We start from the raw sequence: 26,867 nt of genomic DNA, 5'->3' as shown, positions 1-26,867 counted from the left end.
ATAAGATATGGGTAAGGACACAGCCAAACTGTATCACTGCCATATAAGGAATAATATTTGATAGATAAAGAGAGAGGATGACAGAAATGTGTATAAAGTACTTGGAAGCCTAGTTTGTAAGAATTTATGATCAGATAAGCATATGATTCCACAGTGGGTGATGATTCATTTGTAAAACATCGACAGCTACCATTTATTATACACTTACTAAATTTGAATCATTTTGTGCACATTATCTCATTTATTCCTTACAATCTTCATGTGAGTTAGTCCCTATGCCTGCCCTATTTTATAGGGGGAAAAAGTTGCCTCAGATCACAGAGTTACTGGACATTAAACTGAAGCTATCCATATCTTCCTATTCCCAACAGATTCATAGATATGTTTCTGAAATATCTCTGGCAATGACAAGAAATTTACCCGCTGGAGATATGAAAGTAATATAAGCAAGATCTGAATATACACTATTAAAGGTTTTTTTACAACATTATCAAGGTGATCTGGTTACAAACAGAACAGATAGCTTTTAAGTGAGACAAATAAGTCCTTCCCTTCCCTTACCTCTGCCACTTGTGTTGTTTTTCTTCTCTGAACCCGTTCCCTCATTAGTAAAATGGTAATAATAAAGCCTACCACATCAAGCTGTAGCGACAATTACATGATATCACCTATATGACAACTCCTGACCCAGAGTAGGACTTATGCTAGAGTCCTTCATTTACTCACTTCATGGCTTTATATCTCTAGGTAGTATTTATTATCATCAGTTTACAGGGAAGAATACTGAAATTCAGAGAGGTTTTATAAACTCAAGATACATGTTAGAGTCATAAGCAAGGACTGACACCAAAGTCTACTGACCTTAAAAGGTAGTTCCATATCTGCAATACCAAGATGCCCATAGAAGGTCTCTTTTTTTTAAATCTTAAACTCTCATTTTTTTGTTAACTTAATGGAAATTTGTTATTTGTGTTATTTTAAATATTTACAGAAAATAAGTTTGCAATGCTTCATTATTTTCGATGTCATAGCACAGCTTGAGACTAAAGTACTAAAGATTGTACTATGAATTGCATGAGGGTAGAGAAACCATGTCTTACTCATCCCTGCCTCCCTAAGCCAAACACGACATCTAAAATATAGTAGAGGCCCACTAAAACGTTGTGGGAAACAAAAACGGGTGGATGAGTGGATGGATGGATAGATAGATGGACAGCTGAATGGATCCTGAGACAGACAAAAGAAAGGACAAAGAAGAAATCATAAAGATTGTAATGGCTGATAAATTCATAGAAGTAGTTTATTAAGGCATATTTATGTTGTACAGGACCCTGACACAGGCATTTGAACACAAACAATTCCTTTTGCACACAGGCATATCATTTCAACATAATCCTTAACTGCCAACCTGATATATACTTTACAAACTTTTGTAGGTGATACTGTACCTAGTGCCAAAACATGTTAAAGCTAAGTGTGCGTACACACACATGCATACATAAACACACACGCACACACACACACTGCATGTTAAGCATGACATACCTTTTCTAGAAAAGTAGAACATTCTGTAATAAGTTTTACTTTGTGGCTCAACCCTTTAATCAATTTTTAATAGTGTACTAATTAAATAGCATCTTCTTTTTATTATGTCATTCTAGGCCACACTGGAGTACACTTTTTGTTGGTTAATGTTGCATTAAAAATATTCTGGTACTTCCTGATACCTTACCTACTAAATTCCCTCATATGGGACAACTCCAAGATGATCTTAAAATCCAATTTTGATGCTACTGTCATCAAAATTACATACAAAATATATCCTCACACGAAAATGCTCATTTTCTCAGCATGGCTGATTTCTATCAAGTATGTAATAATAATAACAATAAAAAGAATGATAACATCTCACATTTATATATTATTTACTCTATGTAGGTTACATTTAATATGTATTCATGCATTTAATCTTCATACAAATCCTATGAGATAGGTATCAATTTTATTTGCATTTTACAAATGGAAGAACTAAGACACGAAAGGGTCAAATGCTTTGCCTCACATTGCAAAGCTAGCAAGTGGCCAACTGGGACTTGAACTCAAGCAGTCTGTCTCCAGATATTGGCTCTTATTGTTAATGCTATACCACTCCCAATTAGAAGTCAGTTCACTCACATCACATTAATTTAAACTAACATGTGACTGTGCTCTATCATTAATTCAAAGTCTAAGTTAAATGCTATTGAAGAAAGCCTCTGCAGCTATAAGCTAGGTTGATAAAACTCCGTATTTTGCTAATATCTCAAGGTGAGAAGGAGTTAAATGCCAGTCATAGTTCAGTATACAGCTAGAGAGGGACCATTAACTGAATGAGGGCAGGGAGATCTAGAAGGAATAAGAAACTGAAATTAATTTCACTGATTAGGGTTGGATGAACGCTAGAGGAAAGGCAGGGCAACAGGAACCTGTAGGAACTCCAGCCTGAGAGGCCAGATGTGATCAACAGTGAGTATCTGTGTGCTTGTCCTGAAGTGGCAGGGGATTGAAGTATCTCTCCATGGGGATGAAGTATACATCCATGGGGAACCCAGGAAAGGTGCTCTCAATCACCTTCAGCCTCGATCTCCTCAGTTATGCTTTAATTTTTCCATTTTTCTGTTTTGTTTTGGTTAGTTTGCTTAATTTCTGTCCCTGGGACCAGGATGAAGGCATTTTTCTAGGCAGGTGAGGAAATGACATATTTTCTTTTCTTGGCTCCTAACTTTCCTTCCCTGAGTTCCCCAAACTCAGCTCAGCCTGAATCTCTTCATCATTTTCCGCAGAGAATTACATTTGGTCTGGATTCACTGTGGTATTTTATTCAATGTTGCAATTCCCTCTTTGCTGCACCTCACCCCTACTCATATCTGGGAGTTAGAGGCAGAAGGAATAGAAAATGTTTTCTTTGATTCTTCCTCTTCTGTTGACCTATCTGACCATGAGATATCCCATGAGAATATATCTAGAATCACCTTTTAAAAAATGTTCTGTGGAGCAGAAGGATCCCAAGAAATACTTTTTTTTTTTTTTTCCGACACAGAGTTTCACTCTTGTTGCCCAGGCTGGAGTGCAATGGTGCGATCTCGGCTCACCACAACCTCTGCCTCCTGGGTCCAAGCAATTCTCCTGCCTCAGCCTCCCCAGTAGCTGGGATTACAGGCATGCGCCACCACACCTGGCTAATTTTGTATTTTTAGTAGAGAAGAGGTTTCTCCATGTTGGTCAGGCTGGTTTCGAACTCCCGACTTCACGTGATCCGCCCACCTTGGCCTCTCAAGGTGCTGGGATTACAGGCATGAGCCACCACGCCTGGCCCCAAGAAATACTTTTTTACCACCATCCCAGTAGAGATGGGAGTAAAAAGTATATTTGGAAAACTATTATTTCAATCTAATTCAACCAGTAGTTTTCAAGTCTGTAAGAGCTAGGTGGTGTATTAGGCCCTGGGGTTATATTAGTTCTCAGATATATTTTAAAAAAACACTAAGAAAAGCTACTCATCTTTAATCTCATTTGAAATCATTAAAGGCGCTAAGATTTGCATAAGTGAGGATTCTATTTAACTTTATTTAAACCAGGGCTCCCCAAGTCCTGGGCTGCAGATCTGCAGATCTGTACCAGTCCATGGCCTGTTAAGAACTAGGCAGCACAGCAGTAAGCAGGAGGTAAGCAGTAGGCAAGTGAGCATTACCACCCAAGCTCTGCCTCGTGTTAGATCAGCAGAGGCATTAGCTTCTCACAGAAGCATGAACCCTATTGTAAACTGCGCATGCAAGGGACCCAGGTTACACGCTTCTTATGAGAATCTAATGTCTGATAATCTGAGGTGGAACAGTTTCATTCCCAAACCATCCCCCCTACCCCCATCCATGGAAAACTTGTCTTCCACAAAACCAGTCCCTGGTGCCAAAAAGGCTGGGGCTGCTGATTTAAACTATTTTTTCCAAATCTATTTGAATACGTGAAATCTCTCTTCCCCCCACTACTTGGAAACACCATTTGAGAAATGCCCCAATGCTGTGTATGATTTATTCACCATCTTCAAGATCTTGCACACTTAGGAGGAAGAAGATATGTGTACACATAACATATCAAGAATTAAAACATATAGAGAATATTTAGAAGAATAGAAAAAAGTGTCAAATTAAGTAAAAGACTTTGAAGTTTACAAACAACTCCAAATATGGTCACTAATTTTTCCATACACATTTATCTCACAGGCCTCTTTTCCATGACACTACTTTGGCCATCATTATGGGAACCTCTGTGGGGATGGGGAGCAAAGGAATTCTAACTTTTTGAAAGTATGTGAGAATTTAAAGCCAGTGGAAAGGGAAGAGATATGAAAGCAAAATCATATTTGAAACATAATCACAATGAAGATTGGTGGAGCTTCTTATCAGTAAAACCACCTCTACACTCACTTTATAAAACCTTTCCCTTACCTTTTATGCTACTTGAATTTCCACAAATTATTCATTTGGGTAAAAAGGAAGCCTATTCCAAAGAAGGAAAAAAAGTGTTTCCCAAGGGCAATTTGACATCACAGAGAAAATAGGATTCTTAGTCATAACAGCCACAGTAGGTTTTAACTCTGCGTACTGGCTGCATGAATTGAGCAGGTTATTCACCTATAAAATGACAACGAATTATTCTACTGACAACAGTGTTTGGAGAATAAAATATATCAACAATCCCTACAAAGTCAGCACTTCCTAAATAGCAGTTCTATATTCTATCATTTTGGGTATTAAATGGTCATTCTACAACAGTCATAGAATACTCAGACAGATATCCACTTATCAGAGTATATTAAGTCACCACAAAAGGTTGCTTTCCTTGTAGCAAATGACTAAGTTCAGTCCCTCAAAAAGAATCAGAATTTCCTTTAGTAAAAGTAGAGTTATCACTTTGCTTCTATAAGAACTTTCTTTCAGAAATAGGTCCTAGGCTAGGAAAATGGAAGCAAAGCTTTCTGGGTGAAATGGCTCCACAGAATTGAGTACCTTAGAACCTTTGTTCCGTTACATTAGGAGTTAAGTAGACTTGTAGTTTGGCCTGGAAATCTGACCAATAATCCCTTTTAAAATCAGATAGTGTATTTTGGACTTCTTTATGAAGACTTGTGGAAAAATATCCTGTCTGTAAATGGGCATTTGTGTAATAGTCACATGCATCTACATTTATACACTGTTAATATATCTACAAGAAAGAAAGAAAAAAAAAATCCCCAGAAGAAGAGACTTGGAGCTTAGAGATAAAATGATAAAGGCATGTGGTTGATCCTGGAGTTGCCTAAGTGGCTGCCTTCAGGGAAAGGCTTTTCTAGGAAAAGTAAGACCCCTGTGAAGTAAAGGGTTTACAATGTCTTTGTCTTGACTCAAGTTGTCTTTGAATTCACGTACACAGAAGTTGCCAGCTTAGAACTTTCTTACTGAGAAACTGCAATTCCCAGCTCTGATCATTAACAATCTATACGGCTTTGTATATTCTTCAATGAATGTGTCTTTCAGTCTGCAAGATTGCAGAAAGCAAAGTCATGAAATTATTCAAATTATCACCATGTTTTAATTGACAGCATCTTTAGAAAAAAACTGGCATGATTGCATCCTTCTAAATCCCAAATAATCAAACAGAATGAAAGTCTAATGGATTTGGTCTAATTGGATTTCATGGAAATTATAGGTTGTGCTACTCTGAGTAAGGATAATGTGTTACTGTGAATAAGGATCATCTGTACTCTGGGGACTCACATCCATTTGGGCTGTCTGTCCCACAAGGGTCTGCCCCATCTCTTGTTTGGCCAGGTGACCTCCAAAGGTGATGCCTACCTTTGCCTTGGCCCACCAAGGCTCTTCCACCTCACCACGGGCTCCTTCTTAGTCACCGTAACATCCCCAAAGACTGCAGAGTGTCAAGTAGTCATAATCAGGGATTACTTTTAGCTTTCTTCCCATTTTAATTTTTAAGAGTTTACTTTGTATTTCCAAAATTACTACCTCAGTAAAATATCCCTTAGTTATTTTTAATTCTATGCTTACCATAAAATTCCCTTTTCATCAAATAGTTCTCCCTCACCACCCCTACAAAAATGAAAGAATATTTAAATCTCACATGCTTTCTTTGAAGGCTATAGGTTTCTGTTCATTTTCCTGAAAGTCATAGTATTTTCAGTTATGGCAGGCAGAATTCTAAGAGAGCCCCCAAGATTCCCACCCTCCGGTGTACATACACTTTCTCCCAATTATTCAGTCAAACACTAATCTGGGTGCTGCTGTGAGGACATTTTGCAGATATAATAAAGGTCCCAATAAATCAATTGGCTTGAAGATAGGAGAGTATCCTTGATGGGCCTACCTTAATAGTATGACATTTTTAAAGAGCCTGGGCTTTCCCAATAGAAAGATTCAAAGTGTGAGAGAGATTTGTTGTGAGGGAGATTCTCCACTGCTGGCTTTGAAGACGGAGATGGCCAAGTGACAAGTAATGGATGGCATCTGGGAGCTGAGAGAGGCCTCTGACTCACAGCCAGCAAGAGAACAGAGACCTCAGTTCAGCTTCAAGGAACTGAGTTCTGCCTAATAACCTAAATCAGCTTGGAAGAGGATCACAAATTTCAGATGAGAAAGCCCCAATCAACACCTTGATTTCATCCATGTGAGATCCTGAGCAGAAAGCCCATCCATGCCACATACAGAGCTGTGAGCTAATAAATAGGTGTTGCTTTGATTTGCTAAATTTGTGGTAATTTGTTACAAAGCAATAGAAAATTAATACACCTGTGTTTGTTTTATCAACACAAGCAAAGCATAAAAAAATGCAGGAGCAAAATGGTGCATCTTTAATTTCAAAAAGGTTAGATTCCAAAAGCCTTTAACAAGTGTATTTCTTTTCAAATCTGAAGTAATCTTCCAAAAATGACTAATATGACCTCTCCAGAATGGGAAGGTGATGATATTTTCTTTTTGAGATGGAGTCTCTCTCTGTCACCCAGGCTGGAGTACAGTGGCACCATCTCGGCTCACTGCAACCTCCGCCTCCTGGGTTCAAGCAATTCTGGTGCCTCAGCCTCCCGAGTAGCTAGAATTACAGGTGTACACCACCACACCCAGCTAATTTTTGTATTTTTACTAGAGATGAAGTTTCACCATGTTGGTCAGGAGAGTCTTGAACTCCTGATCTTAAGTGACCTGCCCACCTCAGCCTCCCAAAGTGCCGGGATTACAAGCGTGAGCCACCGCGCCCAGTGGTGATACATTTTTGTTTTTATGTATTCCTTGTTTATATTGATAAAAGTGGGCAGTAAGTTGAAAATTTATTCATGTAGGATTTAGTAGCTGCAGCTTTATCCTATGGCTTCTGCAGCTTTTGTAATCTGGCAGCGCACATCTGCTATACTATCTAAATGTTTCCTCAGAAGGAGAAACACTCTTTAACAACTTATCACTCTAGTCTGTTGGCCACCATTTTCCCTCAGATACTCACAGCTCCTTCTGTGGGATTTGAAGATATGACTTCCATGACACTTGATCTGTATGTCAATGGGTATTGAACCACTCTTCAGCTCTGATCCCACGGTTCAGTTCCTATCAGTGTGACTTTATGTGTGTCTTGGTGGTGGGAAATGTGATTCTTTCGTCTACTTTCTCCATTTATCTTACTCAGAGGAACCGTGCTCTAATTGGAAAATGGATTGAAAGCTTATAAATTTCCTTGAGTTTTAACTTTTCTCCTTTGGTCTTTTTTTCTTTTCAAATGACTTGAAGGCATATTGATAAGCTTCTATGAGAAAATGAAGGGTTGAACAAATTGAACATGTATGACTGAATGAATAGATTAATACATAAATGATAAATTTATTCAATAATTTGAATGAAATCAATCGAGAGGCACTGAGAATAAATTTGTGTCCTAGAAGTTAGAAGACCTGAGTTTGAGATAACTAGTAGTTCTATTATACGGGAGAAATTACTTAATCATCACTGGACTACATTTTCCTCATTTGGAAAGTAATTCAATTACACTAAACAGTCTTTAACTTCTCCTTCACTTATGAATATATGTTTTAAGCCATTTAAGATGTTAAATAATGTCACGTCCCATGGGACTTCTGTTTGTTGTTCTATTCAAGCATGTTAGCTCGTGTCTATCAGAGGACCTGCTGCCTTTCCACAGCCAGTTCTCTAGATTATTTTTAATCAGTCAGTGCGCACATGGTCAATATTTACTCAATAGAATTCAGTTCTCTCACATTCCACTAGGATTCTTGATTAATTTTATTACTTATGCCAAACTATTATCTTCTTAACTATTTTAGGTCCAAACAGTTTTACCTTTTATCCTGGCATTCATATATTAAAAAAAGTTTCATAAGGCTGGGCGCGGTGGCTCACGCTTGTAATCCCAGCACTTTGGGAGGTTGAGGTGGGCGGATCACGAGGTCAGGAGATGGAGACCATCCTGGCTAACACGGTGAAACCCCGTCTGTACTAAAAATACAAAAAATTAGCGGAGCGTGGAGGCGGGCACCTGTAGTTCCAGCTACTCGGGAGGCTGAGGCGGGAGAATGGCGTGAACCCGGGAGGCGGAGCTTGCAGCGAGCTGAGATCGCGCCACTGCACTCCAGCCTGGATGACAGAACGAGACTCTGTCTCAAAAAAACAAACAAGCAAACAAACAAAAAAAAAACACATAAAAACAACCAAAAAAACCCCTGTTTTGTAGTCAAAAGAAAAACTTTTTATAAATCAATCGATCCTGTGAAGAAACTATGAAAAATATCCTCTCTTTCCAAAAAAAATTTAGACTATCAATATATACACATAAAGAGATGAACACCGATAAAATGGATAAGTAAAATTCACTATGATAGCAAGTTTTAGAGAACAAGCACAGGAGTTAGTTGACCTGGGCCCTTAAACAGATATCCTCCCCCTCATCTTCTGTTATTTCCTGTGTAATGTTAGTATCATTCCTGTCTGACTCTCACAGATTTATATGATTCCTACTCTGTACCAGGTGCCTTATTGGGTCTTAGTGGTAAAAAGATGAACAAGACTAATGTAGCCCATTGAGAAGCTATCTGTAAGTGAACATACACGCAAACTAATATTTGATTCAATGTGATAAGTGCTGTTGCTGGTCATAGGTGCCAGAAGAACAGCAGAGTTATTTTTTCCTCCAAAATTGTGGAAAAATTTTTATTCCTGGTGTGATGTAATATAAAATACACAGCACCACCTTTGAAGTATTCTTGCCAAACGAATTTAACCAAAATCTAATCGAGACTTTAGATCTAAAGAAAATCTAAAGGTAATCCAATTTATAGGAAATGAGGGATATAGAAGAACAAGTTAAATAATACCACAGGAAAGCATTCAGACAAGTCCAGAAAGTAAGATGTTCTAAAGGACGATTAGCTTGATCTCTTCAACGGTCAATGTCATTAAAAATTCAAAAAGAAGCAGGACTCTTTTAGATTAAAAGAGATTAAAAAGGCATAACAACCAAGTGCACTACACGGTCCTTGATTATGTCCTGGCTTTTACAAACCATTTGTAATTATAATGAAACCATGGAGGGAAATTGAAGATGGACTGGGCATTAGATGATATGGCAGATATATTGTTAATTTTTTAGGAGTGTTAATAGTATCATGGTTATGTTGGACATATCCTAATTGTTTATAATAATGATTTGGTAAAAAGACATAATGTCTTATTTCACATTAAAATAGAGCAGCAGAAAAAAACAAATGAGCCAAATATGGCAAAAGTGTTAACAATTGATGTAATAACATTATATATATATATAAATATGGATGTTCAATTATACTATTCTTAGTAATTTTTTATGTCTGAACATTTTCATAATAGTTAAAAATAAAAGATAAAAGATAAAAATAATATAGATTTAAAATCACTTCGTAAACTCTAAAGTGATAGATGAAAGAGATAATAAAGTGCTGGAGAAAGGCGGAATGGTCCCTTTTCAAGCATATGTGCCACCTTGGACCATGCTGCTAAGAGAAACCATTCCTGACTGCCACAAAGAGGCCATCAAATGCCTGTAGAATAGAAACCAGGAGCAACATTAGGATTCCCAGATCCTGATTTTTTTTTTTAAACATATCTTCTCAGGCCAAGATGACGTTGAACAAAATTAAAGACCAACAACTTTTTGCAGGGAAAGGCAGGCTACAGCAGCTTGAACTTGTCTAAGGAGAGCTGAAAACCTGCAACATTACTATCTGAGAGTAACCAGTGGGCCCTTCCTTTTTGCAGGACGGTAGGATTTGGCACCCAAAGAAGGTATCTGGAGCCATGGATGATTGCCGTTCTCATTGTGTTGTCCCTGACAGTGGTGGCAGTGACCATAGGTCTCCTGGTTCACTTCCTAGTATTTCGTAAGTAAAATTAAGGATTTCACTCTATTTGATTTTATTTTTCAGCAAAGCTTCATTTACATATATGTAAATGTAATTTCATCTAAAAAACTGCACATTTACCTGCAAATTTCCACAAAGTATGTTTAATTGTTTCAGTCATTTCATCAATAAGCAAGTACTAAATGCTTATTATATGTGACTACTTTTCTGGATACTCAGGATACAGCTTAATCAAAGTAGACAGATTTCCAATTTCCTTAGAACTCTCAATCTAGATTTGTGTGAGAATCTACACAAAAAGATCAAAAATTGTAATCGTCTGAAACTTACTAGTAATTATAATAAACAACTCATCACTTATTATATATTAAAATGAAAAGGTATGATAAATTAGTTATTAAAATTGGCTCTTTTACTCATGAACCATCATTTTCTGTCCAACATTTCTAAGGCAAAAGAAAAGCACTTGTCTAATAAAATAAGGAATTTTAAAATGATTGAAAACCTATAGTATGACACAATATTATCATTTATTTTTAGAGAAAAAAATTTACTCTTGCCAAAACAATATTCAGGGAGTATATTTTTATCAATAAATATACTTGTAATTACACAAATAATGCGCTTCAAGATTCTTTTTTCATATTGAGTCTCTTTCTGAGAATACAAGCCATTTATATTTTTTGACAAATCTCTACAATGTCACTCTCACATGAATGTATGTGATAAATAACTCAGGCTGCTCACTTTAATGGTCTTATCTGTCGTCACCTTCCACAGACTAAATGGGGGAGCAAAGACTCTATTTGGAGCCTTAAAGGGCTTAAGATCATAGTCCTAGGCCTTATATGACAACTCCAGCTGTAGTTTATACCATTGGCAAAAGATTCTCAGGTCTGTTTATGTGGTTGCATAAAAGCCCAATGAGAGTAAGGTTTGATAACAGTATGACTTACATGGATAAGTAATCAGGACGTCCAAAAAAATATTACAAGGTCAGAGATTTCCCACTTAAGACATACGCCTTCCTGATATCCCTGTTTCTTTCCTTGATTTGTAGTCTGGAAACCCACTGCCTCTTCCCTGAGCCAGGCTTCTCAAGGATTTAGGTTGTCTTGTGTTTTTTCCATTCTCTATCTTTAACTCTGTAGCTGTCTTACCCCCTCTGGGCCTTACTCCTCAGATTACCAAATTCCTTAGGAGTCCCAACTACTTTCCTTTCTTATATTTCCTAATAGATTTATCCCTGTTGCACACTAGTCTCGTCTTCAATCTCAAGACAGCTCCTCTCTACACTTTCTTTTCAAGTTTTTCTTAGTGTGCCTGACAGTCTTGTTACAAATCAAAATTCACAAGGACATTCACTTATCTCTACTTCCACTAGAGCGTATGGTGGTACACATTTCAACTCAGCAAAGAGCAATGTAGCAATGAAATGTTCAAGCTCTACAGCTAGACTGTCTGGATTTAAAGCTTGGACAGGCCACCGACTAGTTATAGAACAAGTTACTTAACGCCTCTGTGCCTTACTTTTCTTATCTGTAAAATGAAGGTGATACCAATCTTAGAGAGCTGGTGTGAGGATTAAATGAGCTAATTCATGAAAACTGCACAGGACTGTGTCTGGCATATTATAGAAACTCAATAAATGGCAGCTATTATAATTAATATAAAACATTGATTTTTTTAAACAAAATTCAAATATGAAGGAGCTCAGGGACATATTCAAGACTTTATATTGGCCCCACTGTAATTGGGTTCTGAAATCTTTGTCCAAACCATTTAGTTTCCTATTTTTCATTTCCATTACAGACCAAAAAATGGAGTACTATCATGGCTCCTTTAAAATTTTAGATCCACAAATCAATAACAATTTTGGACAAAGCAACACATATCAACTTAAGGACTTACGAGAGACGACCGAAATTTTGGTGAGTCAGGTAAACTTCTTTTTATCACAGAATAATGCAAGCGGAAGGGATTTTGTGGATCATTTCTCCATTTCTAAAAACACGATTTTCAGACCAGCCACATTAGAATCATCTTGCAGATTGCTAGACCCCATCCCAGACCTGCTTAATCAGAGTCTGATGAGATGGGTAGGTGGGGAGAGGGGAGTAAGGGAATCTGCATGTCTAACAAATGGGTGATTCTAATAAGCCCCTCTTTCTAACTCAACTACCTTATTTAAAGGTAAGAAAATTGAGGCCAAGATATCCTAGCCCATTTCTTCCCCAATTCCACTAAGTTTCCCCAGAAGAAAAGCCTAATCATACCAAAACTAGTTTTTATAAGTCCACACACTTTTTTGTAAGACTACATTTTAAGATTTTGAGTATTCTCAGAATTTATGTTCATCTTGTAAGTATATTGATAAAGACAAAAACTCAGACTTATTTTGTAGTAATCAAGTCAAATGCTAATAATTTTGTTAAAGCTAAAGTGCAAGACTGCTCCCAAAAAGAAAAAAAGCACACTCAGTTATATAATCATTCCACTCAGAATGCCCATGAACTCTCACTTGATAACTAGGTTCAAATTAATTTTTCTGACAAGGAAGCACAGAAGCAGAGAGTTATTTTAAAAAGAAAGAAAGGACAAATGTGTTGGTTTGTTTTAGTCGAAGAACCATTTTTAAGACACTTTCTTTCTCAAATCATTTATCATTTCTTCCTGTGATCATTTGCTCTTTGTCCATAGTATACCTAATGGCATCATATTTACAATAATATCGTAGAGTTTATAATCTCTATTTTCAGTTAACATTAAATCATGCACAATTTTTTAATTTTGTGGTTTCATCTTTCCCAACCAATAGTTAATGTCCACAGGTTGATACAGATTCTTCATTCTTTCACATGCACATGCAGAGGATCTTATAAAAGAGCATTTGCAATCAATTCTTGAGTTATGCTAGAATGAACTTGGAGCCTGCACCTATACACCCAAATACCTCCTCTACTCCTCCAGTCCTAAGTGACTCCACATAACCTCCTCAATGTAAAAAAAGAAAACTCTTAACTTGCCTTAGTTAAAAAGATAAACACATTCTTTGAATGATGGAAAATGTTACAATTTACTGGGAAATTTTGATATTTGTTTAATTGATGTTTTATGGCCAACACTAGGGTTACTGTTGTTGTTGTAAGTTAATTAAGCAATTCTGTCTTCACGGAAGTAAACGGACAAGAATGCAAAAGCTCTAAAAGAAGTGAGAGAAATGCAGAAGTGCATGATGAACAGAAACTCTATTTAAAAATGGACTTTTGGGCCGGGCGCGGTGGCTCAAGCCTGTAATCCCAGCACTTTGGGAGGCCGAGACGGGCGGATCATGAGGTCAGGAGATCGAGACCATCCTGGCTAACACCGTGAAACCCCGTCTCTACTAAAAATACAAAAAACTAGCCGGGCGAGGTGGCGGGCGCCTGTAGTCCCAGCTACTTGGGAGGCTGAGGCAGGAGAATGGCGTAAACCCGGGAGGCGGAGCTTGCAGTGAGCTGAGATCCGGCCACTGCACTCCAGCCCGGGCTACCGAGCAAGACTCTGTCTCAAAAAAAAAAAAAAAAAGGACTTTTAAGTTTCAGCTAAGCATGTGTTCCCTCAAAGGCTAAGACTAAGTTAAATAAGGACATATTATCATCATGGGTACCTACATTATGTATTTATCCTCCTTTATCATCATGGGCATCCTCCTTTATCATCATGGGTACCTGCATTATTTATTTATCCTCCTTTATCACCATAGCATAAGCGCTTACCCTCCCCCTTGCAGGCAACCATTCTGTTTCATGAGGTATTCTTTTGTTTGTATTCATTCTTACAAAAATATGTTTTGTTGTTTTGCATGCACATGCTTTTAACTTATATTTTGTGTTATAAATCACTTTTGTTTCACTTCTTTTTACTGAGAACTTTTAAAAAGATCTATGTTACTATATATACCTTTAGTTTATTGCTGTTAACTGCTAATTCATAGTGTGTATCTACTATACTTTACCTGCCTGTCATGCCAAGAAATGCCACACTAAACAGACTCCTACTTACCCCCTTATAGACCATGCAAGTACTTCTGGAAGCAGAATTACTAGGTCATTGAATGCACATATACTTAATTTGACCATTTGGCGCAGGTTTGCTCTTCAAAATGGCTGAATCAGTGTGCACTCCCATCTACAATGCATGAGGATTTCATGTCCCCACATCTAACCAACACTTAGTATCTTAGTATGTTTAGGCTACTACAACAAAAAAATCCCATAGGCTGGGTATCTTAAACAATGAACACTTATTTCTCATAGTTCTGGAGGCTGAAGGTTCCAAGATGAAGATGATCAAGGATCTAGCAGATGTCTGGTGAGGGCTTGTTTCCTGGTTCATAGAACACCACCTTGCTGTGTCCCTCATGGCAGAAGCCATAAGAGAACTTTCTTTTGTAAGGACACGAATGACTTTCATGAGAACTCCACCCTCATGACCTAACTATCCTCCAAAGGCCCCATCTCCTTTATCATCACTTTGAGAGTTAGGATCTCAAAATATAAACTTCAGGAGAACATAAACATTCAGTCCACAGCACTTCATATTATTTGACTTTCTGAATTTGCCACACTAATAAGTATAAAGTAGTATTTTATCTGTGATTTACTTTGCATGTTCTAATTACTAATGAGTTTGTGCATTGTTATGTATAATTACTAACTTTTTGGACTTTCATTTCTATAAATTGCCTGTACATATTCTTTGCCTATTTTTCTGTTAGACTTCCTTTTTTACCTTATTTGTATTGCTTTGCAGAAGTTCTTTACATTTTCTAGATATTGATAGTGTGTTGGTTGTAGACACTGCACTTATCCATTCTGTCTTCTACTAATATTGACCATGTTGTTCTTTACAAAACAGAAATCTGTAACTGAGGTAATCATTTTTTCACTGTTTTGCCTTATGATTGTATTTTGAAGCTTTTCTTTAAGAAGTCCTCCTTCCCTTCTAAGACAAAAATATTTTACTATGTTATTTATTAACCTTATAGTTTTATCTTTTACATTAGGTCTCTAGTACATGTGGAATCCACCTTTGGATGAGAGGTTAGGTAGATTCAGTTTTTTAATTCATATAGTGAGCCAGTTTTTAAATATAAATAGCTAAAATATCTTGGCTTTTCCTAACATGTGATGTGATTATTGAGCTCATTGCATGCATTTCTTGGCACCTGGGTCTTGCAGAAGAGGAAACATGATCTGTCTCCTCAAACTGCTTCCAATCTTTTTGGAGAGATGTGAGTAACACACATGGAACTGAGTATCATGACATGATGTAATTAAGGGCTAAATTATATGTTGAGCACAGTAAGTACAGAAAAACTTCAAAACCGGACAAAGATTCCCATGGTCAGAAAAGGCTTTATATTATTTTAACTCTGTTTAAATAAGACAGGTGTTTTTCTCCTTCCATCTCCCACCAGGTTAGCTTTAGAAGAATTACGGGAAGAGTTTATGCCTCATCCTGAGCCACACCTGTTTATTGTTGCTAAATCCCAATGAATACAACCAGATTCTTCTCTCTGTCCTACATGGGTGCTAATTAGACAACCAAGGAAGACAGGTGGCAGGTCCTGTTCTTCCTCTCTTTGGGCTTTACTGATTTGAATGCAAATTGAGATGCAAAAGTAAAACGAGTTCATATTTAGATACTGCTATAATCCATCCCTGTTCCCTGAGATAGTGGAGCAGATACATCTCATCTCTCATATCATCCTTCAGAGAAGAGTCCATTAATCAGACATTACTGATGTCTGATTACTGTAGACTGGTCATCCTGCAGGCAGAGAAGCATGGCATCCAGCAGAAGCTGAGAGCATGCACTTCGAGGGAGGGAAGGATAAGCCAGGAATTTATGCTGAATGAGCTGGCTAAGTATACATGTTCAATAAGTTCTAGTGGAAGTCACAAATACTTATGAAAGGAGAAACATGACCATGTGCAATCGAGCTTTATGCCTCTTACTGTTTTGCATGTTCAAAAAATGGTGGCATTAGCATGATCCAAGGGTGGAGTTTTCAGCCATTTGATGTTAAAAGGTGAAGCTGAGGACACGAAACCCTTACTATGCATCCTCTGTGAGTCAGCCAAAACCAGTCTGGACTGCTAGCTAGATTAACAAAGAAAAAAAGAGAGAGAAGATACAAATAAGCACAATCAGAAATGACAGAGGTAACATTACAACCAATCCCACAGAAATACAAAAGATCATGTGAGACTATTATGAACACTTCTATGTAGATAAACTAGAAAATCTAGAGGAAATGGGTACATTCCTGGAAAAACACAATCTTCCAAGATTTAATAGGAAAGAAATTGAAACCCTGAACAGACCAATATTGAGTTCATAATTAAATCAATAATTTAAAAAACCTACCAACCAAAAGGAAAAAAAGGCCCAAACTAGACGGATTTACAGCCAAATTCTACCAGACATACAAGAAATAGCTAGGACCAATTCTAATGAAGTGATTCCAAAAAATTGAGAAGAGTCTTCTTCCTAAATCATTCTATGAAGTCAGCATTACCCTGATGCCAAAACCTGACAAAGACACAATGAAAAAAGAAAAATTACAGGCCAATATCCCTGATGAACATAGATATAAAAATCCTCAACCAAATACCAGCAAACCAAATCCAGCAGCACATCAGAGAGTGAATTTTCCAAAATCAAGTAGTCTTTATTTCTGTGATGCAAGACTGGTTCAACATATGTAAATCAATAAATGTGATTTACCACATAAACCAAATTAAAAACAAAAACCATACAATTAGCCAGGCACAGTTGGGATCTGTAATCCCAACACTTTGGGAGACTATAGTGGGCAAATTACCTGAGGTCAGAAGTTCGAGACCAACATGGTGAAACCCCATCTGTACTAAAAATACAAAAATTAGCCGGGCATGGTGGCATGGTGGCAGGTGCCTGTAATTCCAGCTACTCGGAAGGCTGAGGCAGGAGAATCACTTGAACCCAAGAGGCAGAGGCTGCAGTGAGCCGAGATCACGCCATTGCACTGCAGCCTGGGTGACAGCGCAAAAATCCATCTCAAAAAAAATTAAAAAATTAAAAATTAAAATCATACAATCATCTCAATAGATGTAGAAAAAGCTTAGATAAAATTAAACATCCCTTCATAATAAAAACCCTTAACAGGCTAGGCATCAAAGAAACATACTTCAAAATAATAAATGCCATCTTTGACAAACCCACAGCCATCATCACACTGAATGGGCAAAAGCTGGAGGCACTCTCCTTAAGAACAGGAACAATACAAGAATGTTCACTCTCACTACTGCTATTCAACATAGTACTAGAAGTTCTAGAAAGAGCAATCAGGCAAGAGAAAGTAAAAGACATCCAAATAGGAAAAGAGGAAGCCAAATTATCTCTCTTTACTGACAATATGATTATATGCCTAGAAAACCCTAAAGGCTTTACAAAAAGATTCCAAAACCGATAAACAACTTCAGTAAATTTTCAAGATACAAAATCAAGGTAGAAAATTCAGTAGCATTTCTAAACAATAATGTCCAAGCTGAGAGCCAAATCAAGAACACAATCCCAATTACAGTAGCCATACACACACAAATGAAATACCTAGGAATACATTTAACCAAGGAGGTAAAAGATCTCTATAAGGAAAATTACAAAACATTGTTGAAAGAAATCAGAGATGACACAAATGAATGGAAAAACACTCCACGCTCATGGATTGGAAGAATCAATATTGTTAAAATGGCCCTACTGCACAGAGCAATCTACAGATTCAATGCTATTCGTACAAAACTACCAACATAATTTTCCACACAAAATTAGAAAAAGCTTTCGTAAACTTCATACAGTACTAAAAAAAAAAAAAAAAAGCCTCAATAACAAAAGCACTCCTAATTAAAAAGAACAGAGCCAGAGGCATCACACTATCCGACTTCAAACTATAATTTAAGGCTACAGTAATCAAAACAGAATGGTACTGGTACAAAAACAGACACATAAACCAATGGAACAGAATAGAGAACCCAGAAATAAAGCCACACATCTACAGCCATCTGATATTCGATAAAATTAACAAAAATAAGCAATGGAGAGAGAACTTTCTATTTAATAAATGGTACTGGAATAGCTAGCTAGTCAGAAGCAGAAGGATGAAATTGGACCCCTAACTATCACCACATACAAAAGCTAACTCAAGATGGAGTAAAGAATTAAATGTAAGACCACAAAAAATTAATGTAAGAACCCTAGAAGAAAACCTAGGAAATATGTTGTAGACGTCAGTCTTGGCACAGGATTTATGACTAAGTCATCAAAAGCAATTTCAACAAAAACAAAAATTGACAAGTTGGACCTAATTAAACTAAAGAACTTCTGTACAATAAAAGAAACTATCAACAGAGTAAACACACAACCTACAAAATGGGAGAAAATATTTGCAAACCATGCATCTGAAAAGGTCTAATGTCCAAAATCTGTAAAGAACTTAAACAACTCTTCAAGCAAAATAAACCAAATAACCCCATTAAAAAGTAGGCAAAGAACATGAAAAGATGCTGCTCAAAAGAAGACATACAAAGCAGTCAAGAAACATATGAACAAATGCTCCATGTCAGTAATCATCAGAGTAATGCAAATCAAAACTACAGTGAGATATTATCTCATACCAGTTAGAATGGCTATTATTAAAGAGTAAAAAAATAACAGATGCTGATGAGACTGTGGAAGAAAGAGAATGCTTCAATACTGTTGGAAATGTAAATTGATTCAGCCACTGTGGAAAGCAGTTTGGAGACTTCTCAAAGTACCAAATAGAACTACTACTCAATCCAGCAATCCTCTTCCTGGGTGTACACCCAAAGGAGAATAAACTTTTCTCCCAAAAAGACAGATGCACTGTCAATTAATTACCACAGTATTCACAATATCAAAGATGTGGAATCAACCTAGATGCCCATCAGTGGTGGATTGGACAAACAAATTGTGGTATCTATATACATATATATTTTTATATATATATATAAATACCATGGAATACTATGTAGCCATAAAAAAAAAAATGAAATCATGTCCTTTGCAGCAACATGGATGTAACACCACAAGGAAGGCACTGTTATCTCCTCTTTACAGGTAAGAGAACCAAGCTTCTGAAATTAAGGTCCATAGCTGGAAAATGATGGAGGGGAGATTTGAAGTCATCTAGGTAACTCCATACATGTGCTCTTTCCACTAAATTGTTCTACTGTCAGGAAAGGACTCAGCTAAGATAGAAGAGAAAATTATTAAAATCTAAATCAATTCTTCTCTCATTTAATTTTTTAAATCCATAAAGATTATAAATCCTCTATGCTGTGCTAGCTTACTTTTTCTTGACAGATACATTAGATACACTTACTATAGAAAAATATTCTCGTTCTCATTTCCCTGTATCAGTTTTTGGTGAGGAAGGCAAAGGTAGAAGGAACTGTAATAGAGAGAGATGAAGGAAACTGATGGATATGTTGACGTAGGTATGTAGATCTAGTGTGAACAATCTACAGTTGGAAGAAAGATGTGAATGAGTATGCTTTTTGAGGGAAGTTTTTTGAGAAAAGAAGTAATATGAACTATTTCTAAATTTCCTGATAAAGTTATAAATACAGCATAGTCTTCACAGGAGGATCTATGTAGTTCATCATTCATCATTCAGCAAATACAGCATGATGTCATGTTAGGCACTATAAAAGGCTAAGAAAAATGATTCTCTCTCATAAACGAATCAAATTGAGAGATTTAGAAGACAACAAATCTGGAGAGGACATGAACTTTCTAAATAATGACCTTCCCTTGCTTTGGGTATCCTGGTTTTAAATATTTTTAGTACAGCTTTAAATAGATCCAAATGAGATGTTTTCCTCTTTTAAAAAAGCAATTCAAAGATCTAGGTTTTTGTGGTACACCGAAAGTTAATACTTTATTCTTTAAAATCCTAAATTGCAAACTTTTAAATTCTATAAATATTTTGCCTCATAATTTCAGAAATGTAAACCAATTTGGGATATGGATATCTCATATATTGCTACTTGTTACATGTGATTAGTCACAGATGTCTGTCCATTTCCTTCTGACATTCCACAAAGAAACACTGAAGGAGGACCAGTGCAATCAAAGAAATGACTGATGGCATCACAAAGTATCACATCCCATTTGATGATCTGATTACCTCTTTGTTTAGGGTGATCTGAAAGTCACAGTTTCATGGCATCCTCCACACCCACACAGCATGTATGACACTGGTCAGTTAGACCTGACCCCAAGAAGGCTAATAAGCCTCAAAATTCTGTGAACATCACTCAGTGCTCTGGTTGACTAACCTCTATCCAGGCCTGAGAGAATGGTTCATAGCTGACTTCTTGGATCAAAAAAACACCTGGAGTTTTATATGGATATGACACAAACTTTAAAGGATTGCAGTAAAAACTACCAAGGTTATGGTTCTTATTTTTGGGGAGTAAAGAAAATAGGCTGCCTTTGGAGAGGGGTGCAACAGTTTCTGATCCACTTACAAACTGCTTGCTGTCCATCAGTGGGTAGGAGGTCTTAGTGAGAACCTACCTGCATGCTCATCTTGAGGTAGGCACTATGAAGGCATTAACAGGCTCTGAAGCTACATGGCCCTTGTTTCAGTGAGCTCTGTGGCTCACTGCTGTGTCAACTTGGGCAAGTCACTTCCTCTTCTATGAAATGTGGATAATCATAGTACTCACCTTAGAGGGTTGATTTGAAAGCAAATGAGTTCAAACACAATGACGTCTGTGCTTGGTGCATATATGGCAGACAACAGTGATTCCTACTATTATAATTATTACAGTCTTACCAAGGAGGAGCCTTCCACAAGTAATCAATTACCTGAAAATGTCCACAAACAGGGAAAAAAATCCCTTCCAATAATTCATGTGCAATTTTCTTTTTTTTCTAGGAGCATTGATCTCAACCTGATGTAAAGCAAACACTTTAAAAAGTCTTGTAAAATTTTCCCGGTAAATGCAAAACTTTCTGATAAATAAATTCTCACCTTTTTATTCATTTGTTTATTCAACAAAAATATACTTCAAACCAACAGCATGCAAAGCACTATGCTATTTTCTAGAGTATGAAAAGAAAAATTGCCAGCTCTATGCATAAAGGGTTTGCCATTTAATAAAAGAGATTATATATTTGAATAAATATATAGTGAATATATTGCATAAATATATAATGAATGTCTACATTAAAGAATAGGAGGTGTAAGAGGAATTAGAAAAATTGAGACAGAAGGAAGACAGATTAGTTTAAGATTAATGAATATCCCCAAAGAAGGTATTATCTGAGATTGGCCTTGAAGGATAGTTGTGATTCAGGAACACAGAACTTGCAGAATGAGAAGGTTGCTACAGACCAAAGGAACAGCCTGAGAGGGGCGAGTGTGCAGGAAAATGAGGGCCATGCCTGAAAGTACTGGTGGTGTTGAAGATGGCGCCGGGCAGGTTTGTCACGGAGGGAGAGGACCTTGAATGTCTGACATTGTGAACAGAGGCTCCAAGGCTCAAATTCTTTATTTCTACCTTGAGTTCAATCCTTGCGGCAATGAAACTTCAGTGAAGCTTTATTTAAGGTGAAAAGTGTTTTTTAAAAGCCCTCTTACATAATATCCTTTGCATGTTACTCATGTTATAATTAGGAGAAAGCAATAGGATGTAAAGTTTTTTTCACAGCATAGTTTTGGTTTCTTTAATGCTAAGGAGCTCACCTGGTGTTATGTTGGAAAAAACAGCTTTTATATTTCATTTACATTCCATATGCCAGTCTTTGGTGACATATGTACCTGCGGTTTGCAGTGTTAGCCACAAAACACTCCCTAAGTGAATACATAGACTGCTGTAAGGGGAGCCAGCCAGGAAGCATCTGCAGAGAAAAGCAGGCAACATGTATAAACAGAGTTAATTCAGGAATGAGAGCTGAATGGCTGGGCGAGTCTGTTTGTTTGAGTTGACAGCCTCTCCCTCACTCTTTCATTAAACACCCAACTAATCTTCAATTGCCCTCTTGGAACTTAATCTCAGTGTAATTTCTAGCATGTCAAAATCATCAAGCAGAAAGAGATACTACCCTGAAAGAGGGTCTTCTGTTCAATGCTAGGAGACAAACTCCAAGTACAAAATTCTAGAAATGCCCTAAAGAAGGAGGTAGGATAGATTTACAAACTGCTAATGCTATTAGGTTGCATAGATATAGATTTATAACTAGCTGGCACACAGCTTTAAATGTATAAGTTTCTCTGAAACTTCTGGGAACTTGGAATACCAGAACGCTGGCGGAAAGAATGCTTCTAATAATGAAAGCCATCATCTGCCATGGAAACAATTTCCAGGTCTTTAGAAAGCTAGTTTATACATAAGCTCCATTCAACAATAAAACTTATGTTCATGTTTTTTCTGATTTTCCTCCTGTTGTAAATTCATTTTATAAGAATTCTTTTTACCAGTCCCTCTACCCCATTTCTCAAAGCGTTGTCCTCAGACTACCTGTATCACCTAAAGATTCCAAGCCCTCCTCAGATCTAGTAAATGAGACTTTTCTAGAGAGAGGGTCCTAGAATTTTATAAAGAAGAATCCTTTTTTTATTGTGATCACCAAACTTTCTTCTGCCTAGATTCTTCTTATGTTATTTTTTCAGCTCCTATCTTCCCAGACAACCTAACCATTCAAAGATAAAATTGATGCCTGGTTTAGATATTCATAGCAGGCACCTTGCCAGATTGATGATGTTATCCAGAGTCAAAAACTTAATCCAATGCCTTCACCAACAAGTTACAAATGGCCAGGAATCAATTGTGATTGAACTTATTCAGAGGGTAATTACAAAACAAACTTCTTTAAATACCCAACTGCTATTTACTTTTCTTGCTTCTAAATTGTATCACTTTTCTCCCTGTTCCATTTTGTTTGCCTTTTTTTTGTAGAGAGGGGACTCCTCTGCCTCCATACTGAGTAGTAGAGCTGGCTGTGGGTGATGAGAGAGAAATTATTATAACAAAGTCACCCTGTCAAAAACATGTCTTCCAAAAGAATTTTGTTTCTAGCATATAAGCCCCACACCACTTCAGCCCATTTAGGCTTTCTTTCTTTAGGTACCAATGAAGACGTATTTTGGATACTAGCGATTTATTTTCTAAATGCTATCTTTGATCTTAAGTTTAAGGCTATTACCAAATCTATATCTCTACAAGTTTTATACTTTAGGTTAATAAATTATTTGATAACTTATTACTATATGTTCTACGAAAGAAACTGAAGTAAAATTTACATCACATTTAACAGGGTGGTTGTGTGATTGAGTGGGAAGAGGAGCACCCTACAGATAGAAGACCTGGGTTTCAGTCCCAGCTTACTAGTATCTGCATGATGCCAGGGAAATTCACATAATGCCTCTGAGTCACAGATTTCTAATAGGAATGAAAATATTTCTTATTTTACGGAATAAGAGTTAAAGAAGAAATCAAATAATTCAGTTCCTGATGAAGTATTTATGAATTCCTGAGTGTACTAAGGAAGTTATAACTTGTTTCTTGATCCCTGAAACAGCTTTCCCTATATTTGTGTGTGTGTGTGTGTGTGTGTGTTTCAGTCGTGACAGTTGGTTTTTCTTCTCATTCCTTGAGAATTTAGGATATTTTGTGTGCACATTTGGTTCCTCTGTCCAACATGAACTGTAGTTCCCCATCCCACATTGAGATGACACTATTTCTACGAAGTGAGTGCTAGGGGATACTGCAAGCCAAATGCCAGGTGTGATAGACCACAGTATCACAATACTGTGGCAGTAGATTAAAGCCAGGCATATGGACTAAAAGCAGTGGCTTTGCTTCTCCTACTTTGGTGACATAAACTGAGTAACAAATTTGAGCTAATACTGGAATACCACCTAATCCTTTTTTCCTCCCTGATTTACCCTAGGATCCACAATCAACAACAATTTTAAAAGTTTGACTCTCTCCTAAATCCCTAATGCCTCCTCCTTACCCGTTATAAGCGAAGACCTGCAGAGCTAAGACCTATAATGCCAGGATGGAGGCTAGAGGACCATCAGCAATTAACTACCAAATCTTACCCAGCATTTTATATGTGTTTAACCTTCATAACCTTATGAGTAGCAGACCAATATCTTTGTTTTACAGGTTCGAAAACTGAGGCTCAAATTGGTTCAGTAACTTTGCCAAGGTTGCCCAGTTTGTGAGCAGTAGCACAGGCTCAAATCCAGGACTGAGGCAGGGTTTTCTTTGTCACCACTCAAAGCCTCCCTGAATATCCCATCTCTGCTCTGTATCTCTCTGCTACTCCTTCTATCGTGTTTTAGCAAGATACTTTCTACTCCAGAAACCTACTCTAGCACAGTAGAATTACTTGGGTAGGTTTTTAAAAAATATGAGTGCCTAAGTCCCCTCTAGACCAATCAAAATAAAAATTATTGGAGAGGGTCTCTGGCATCCATAAATTATTATTATTATTATTATTATTATTATTATTATTATTATTATTTGAGACGGAGTCTCGCTTTGTGGCCCAGGCTGGGGTGCAGTGGCGCGATCTTGGCTCACTGCAAGCTCCGCCTCCCGGGTTCACGCCATTCTTCTGCCTCAGCCTCCTGAGTAGCTGGGACTACAGGCGCACACCACCACGCCCGGCAAATTTTTTGTATTTTTAGTAGAGACGGGGTTTCACCGTGTTAGCCAGGATGGTCTCGATCTCCTGACCTCGTGATCCGCCCGCCTTGGCCTCCCAAAGTGCTGGGATTACAGGCGTGAGCCACTGCGCCCGGCCACAAATTTTTTTAATTCAGCAAATGATTCTGTTGCACTGTGAAGGCTAAGATCCACCAATTTAAAAAATGATATTAGTTCTGTTAAAAAATTTTCCATTGCTTTACATTAATCAAAGACATATTCTTATTATAAAAGATATTACTAACACATAGCTTCCCTCTTGTTATATAACAGGTGGATGAGATATTTATAGATTCAGCCTGGAAGAAGAACTATATCAAGAACCAAGTAGTCAGACTGACGTATGTATGGTTGGGCAAAAGTGGAATCACAAGACTGGAGGGAAAAAGAAACAAAGGAGACAGGGACCCTCATGTATTGTATGTCTCTATGGACTAGGCTTTTGGCTACAATTTTTCATAAACATTGTCTTTAAAGCAGTCTTTGAGTATAAGGCTGACCACCATTTTGTCAACAAAAAGACTAAGATTCAGGGAGGGTAAGAAATATATACAAAGTTCCCCAACTGACAGTTTCCCAAAGTGACAGAACCAGGAATCAAACCCCATTAACTTATTGTGAGGCCTGGAACTTACCAGAACCCGTGACCTGGGGAAAACCCAGCAGCTTGTCATTGCATGCACCAAGTTGTATTCTTTTGACAACTATATTATTTCAAACATGTTAAGCAGGCAAACTTGGCTACAAAATGGGATCACAAATTTCACCTGTAATGCAAACTAACGACATGAGGCATGCCTAAACAAAAATATATTCCTGTTGTAATAAATTTTCTCTTTGTTGTGGTGGAGGGGGAAGACTCATATCAGTTGTAGATATTGCTCAGAAGTTTCAATTGTGTTATTTTGAAAAATTACATAGTAGAACATACATGTCATATACATAAATGCATGAACCTGTATGACTCATATTTCTTAAAGATAAAGAAAAATAATATATTCAGATTTTGATTTATTTGAAGAAAATAATGATCACTTTCTTACTAATAGACTAATAATGCTTTGTTGGCAGGTGTACTCCAAAGTTCTCTATGTCTTTACTGAGTAGTGACTTCCGTAAGGATTTTATAACATAAATTGGGTAATTTCTACAATACTTAGGAGAGAAAAAGCATATAAATACTAGAACTTTCTAGATTTCATGTTTTCGGTTTTCAAACTCTCATTTACCATATTATTGTAGCAACATTATCATACTCTCGTGAAGTCCTTTGGATGGTAGCCATCATCACTATATAATACTTGGTAAAAATGTTAATTCCTCAGATTTAAGAAGTAAAATTAGTCATCTGTTTGCCAATTTGATATAAAATTCTAGTTATTTAGATCTTTATATTCCAGAGCCTAAATGAACAAAATTACAGAAATTGTCTCAGAATTTCCTTTTAGCCAAAAGATTCAGGGAGATGGGCCTCTAGTGTTTTTCGCAGTTTTTTGTTTGTTTGTTTGTTTAAAAACAATAGGAGAGATAACAGATCAATATGTATTAGTTTCAGGTTTTTTTTTTAAACCTGTAATTGATTTTCCTATTTTAAGAGTATTTAAAAGTTTAGTTCCTCAGGTAACAGAACTTGAACCTGTTTATATTATAAAAGTTCAAGAAATTGG

At 37.0% G+C, this 26,867-nt stretch overlaps 1 protein-coding gene across 1 annotated transcript in view; it reads left to right on the top strand.

Annotated features, from left to right (window-relative positions):
* Nucleotides 1-10,269: 10,269 nt before the first annotated feature.
* TMPRSS11A (transmembrane serine protease 11A) overlaps nucleotides 10,270-26,867 on the top strand; it is a gene marked incomplete at its 5' end in the record, with an annotated part of 40,933 nt that continues 24,335 nt past the window's right edge. The window contains 3 exons of the mRNA XM_021939070.2: nucleotides 10,270-10,444; nucleotides 12,239-12,366; nucleotides 25,474-25,541. Coding sequence (XP_021794762.1) covers nucleotides 10,270-10,444; nucleotides 12,239-12,366; nucleotides 25,474-25,541 — 371 coding nt within the window. The remainder of the gene's footprint in view (nucleotides 10,445-12,238; nucleotides 12,367-25,473; nucleotides 25,542-26,867) is intronic.

This window comes from Papio anubis, chromosome 3 (assembly GCF_008728515.1).
Source record: "Papio anubis isolate 15944 chromosome 3, Panubis1.0, whole genome shotgun sequence".
NCBI classification, from domain to species: Eukaryota; Metazoa; Chordata; class Mammalia; order Primates; family Cercopithecidae; genus Papio; species Papio anubis.
This window is presented reverse-complemented; position numbering and strand designations above follow the sequence as displayed.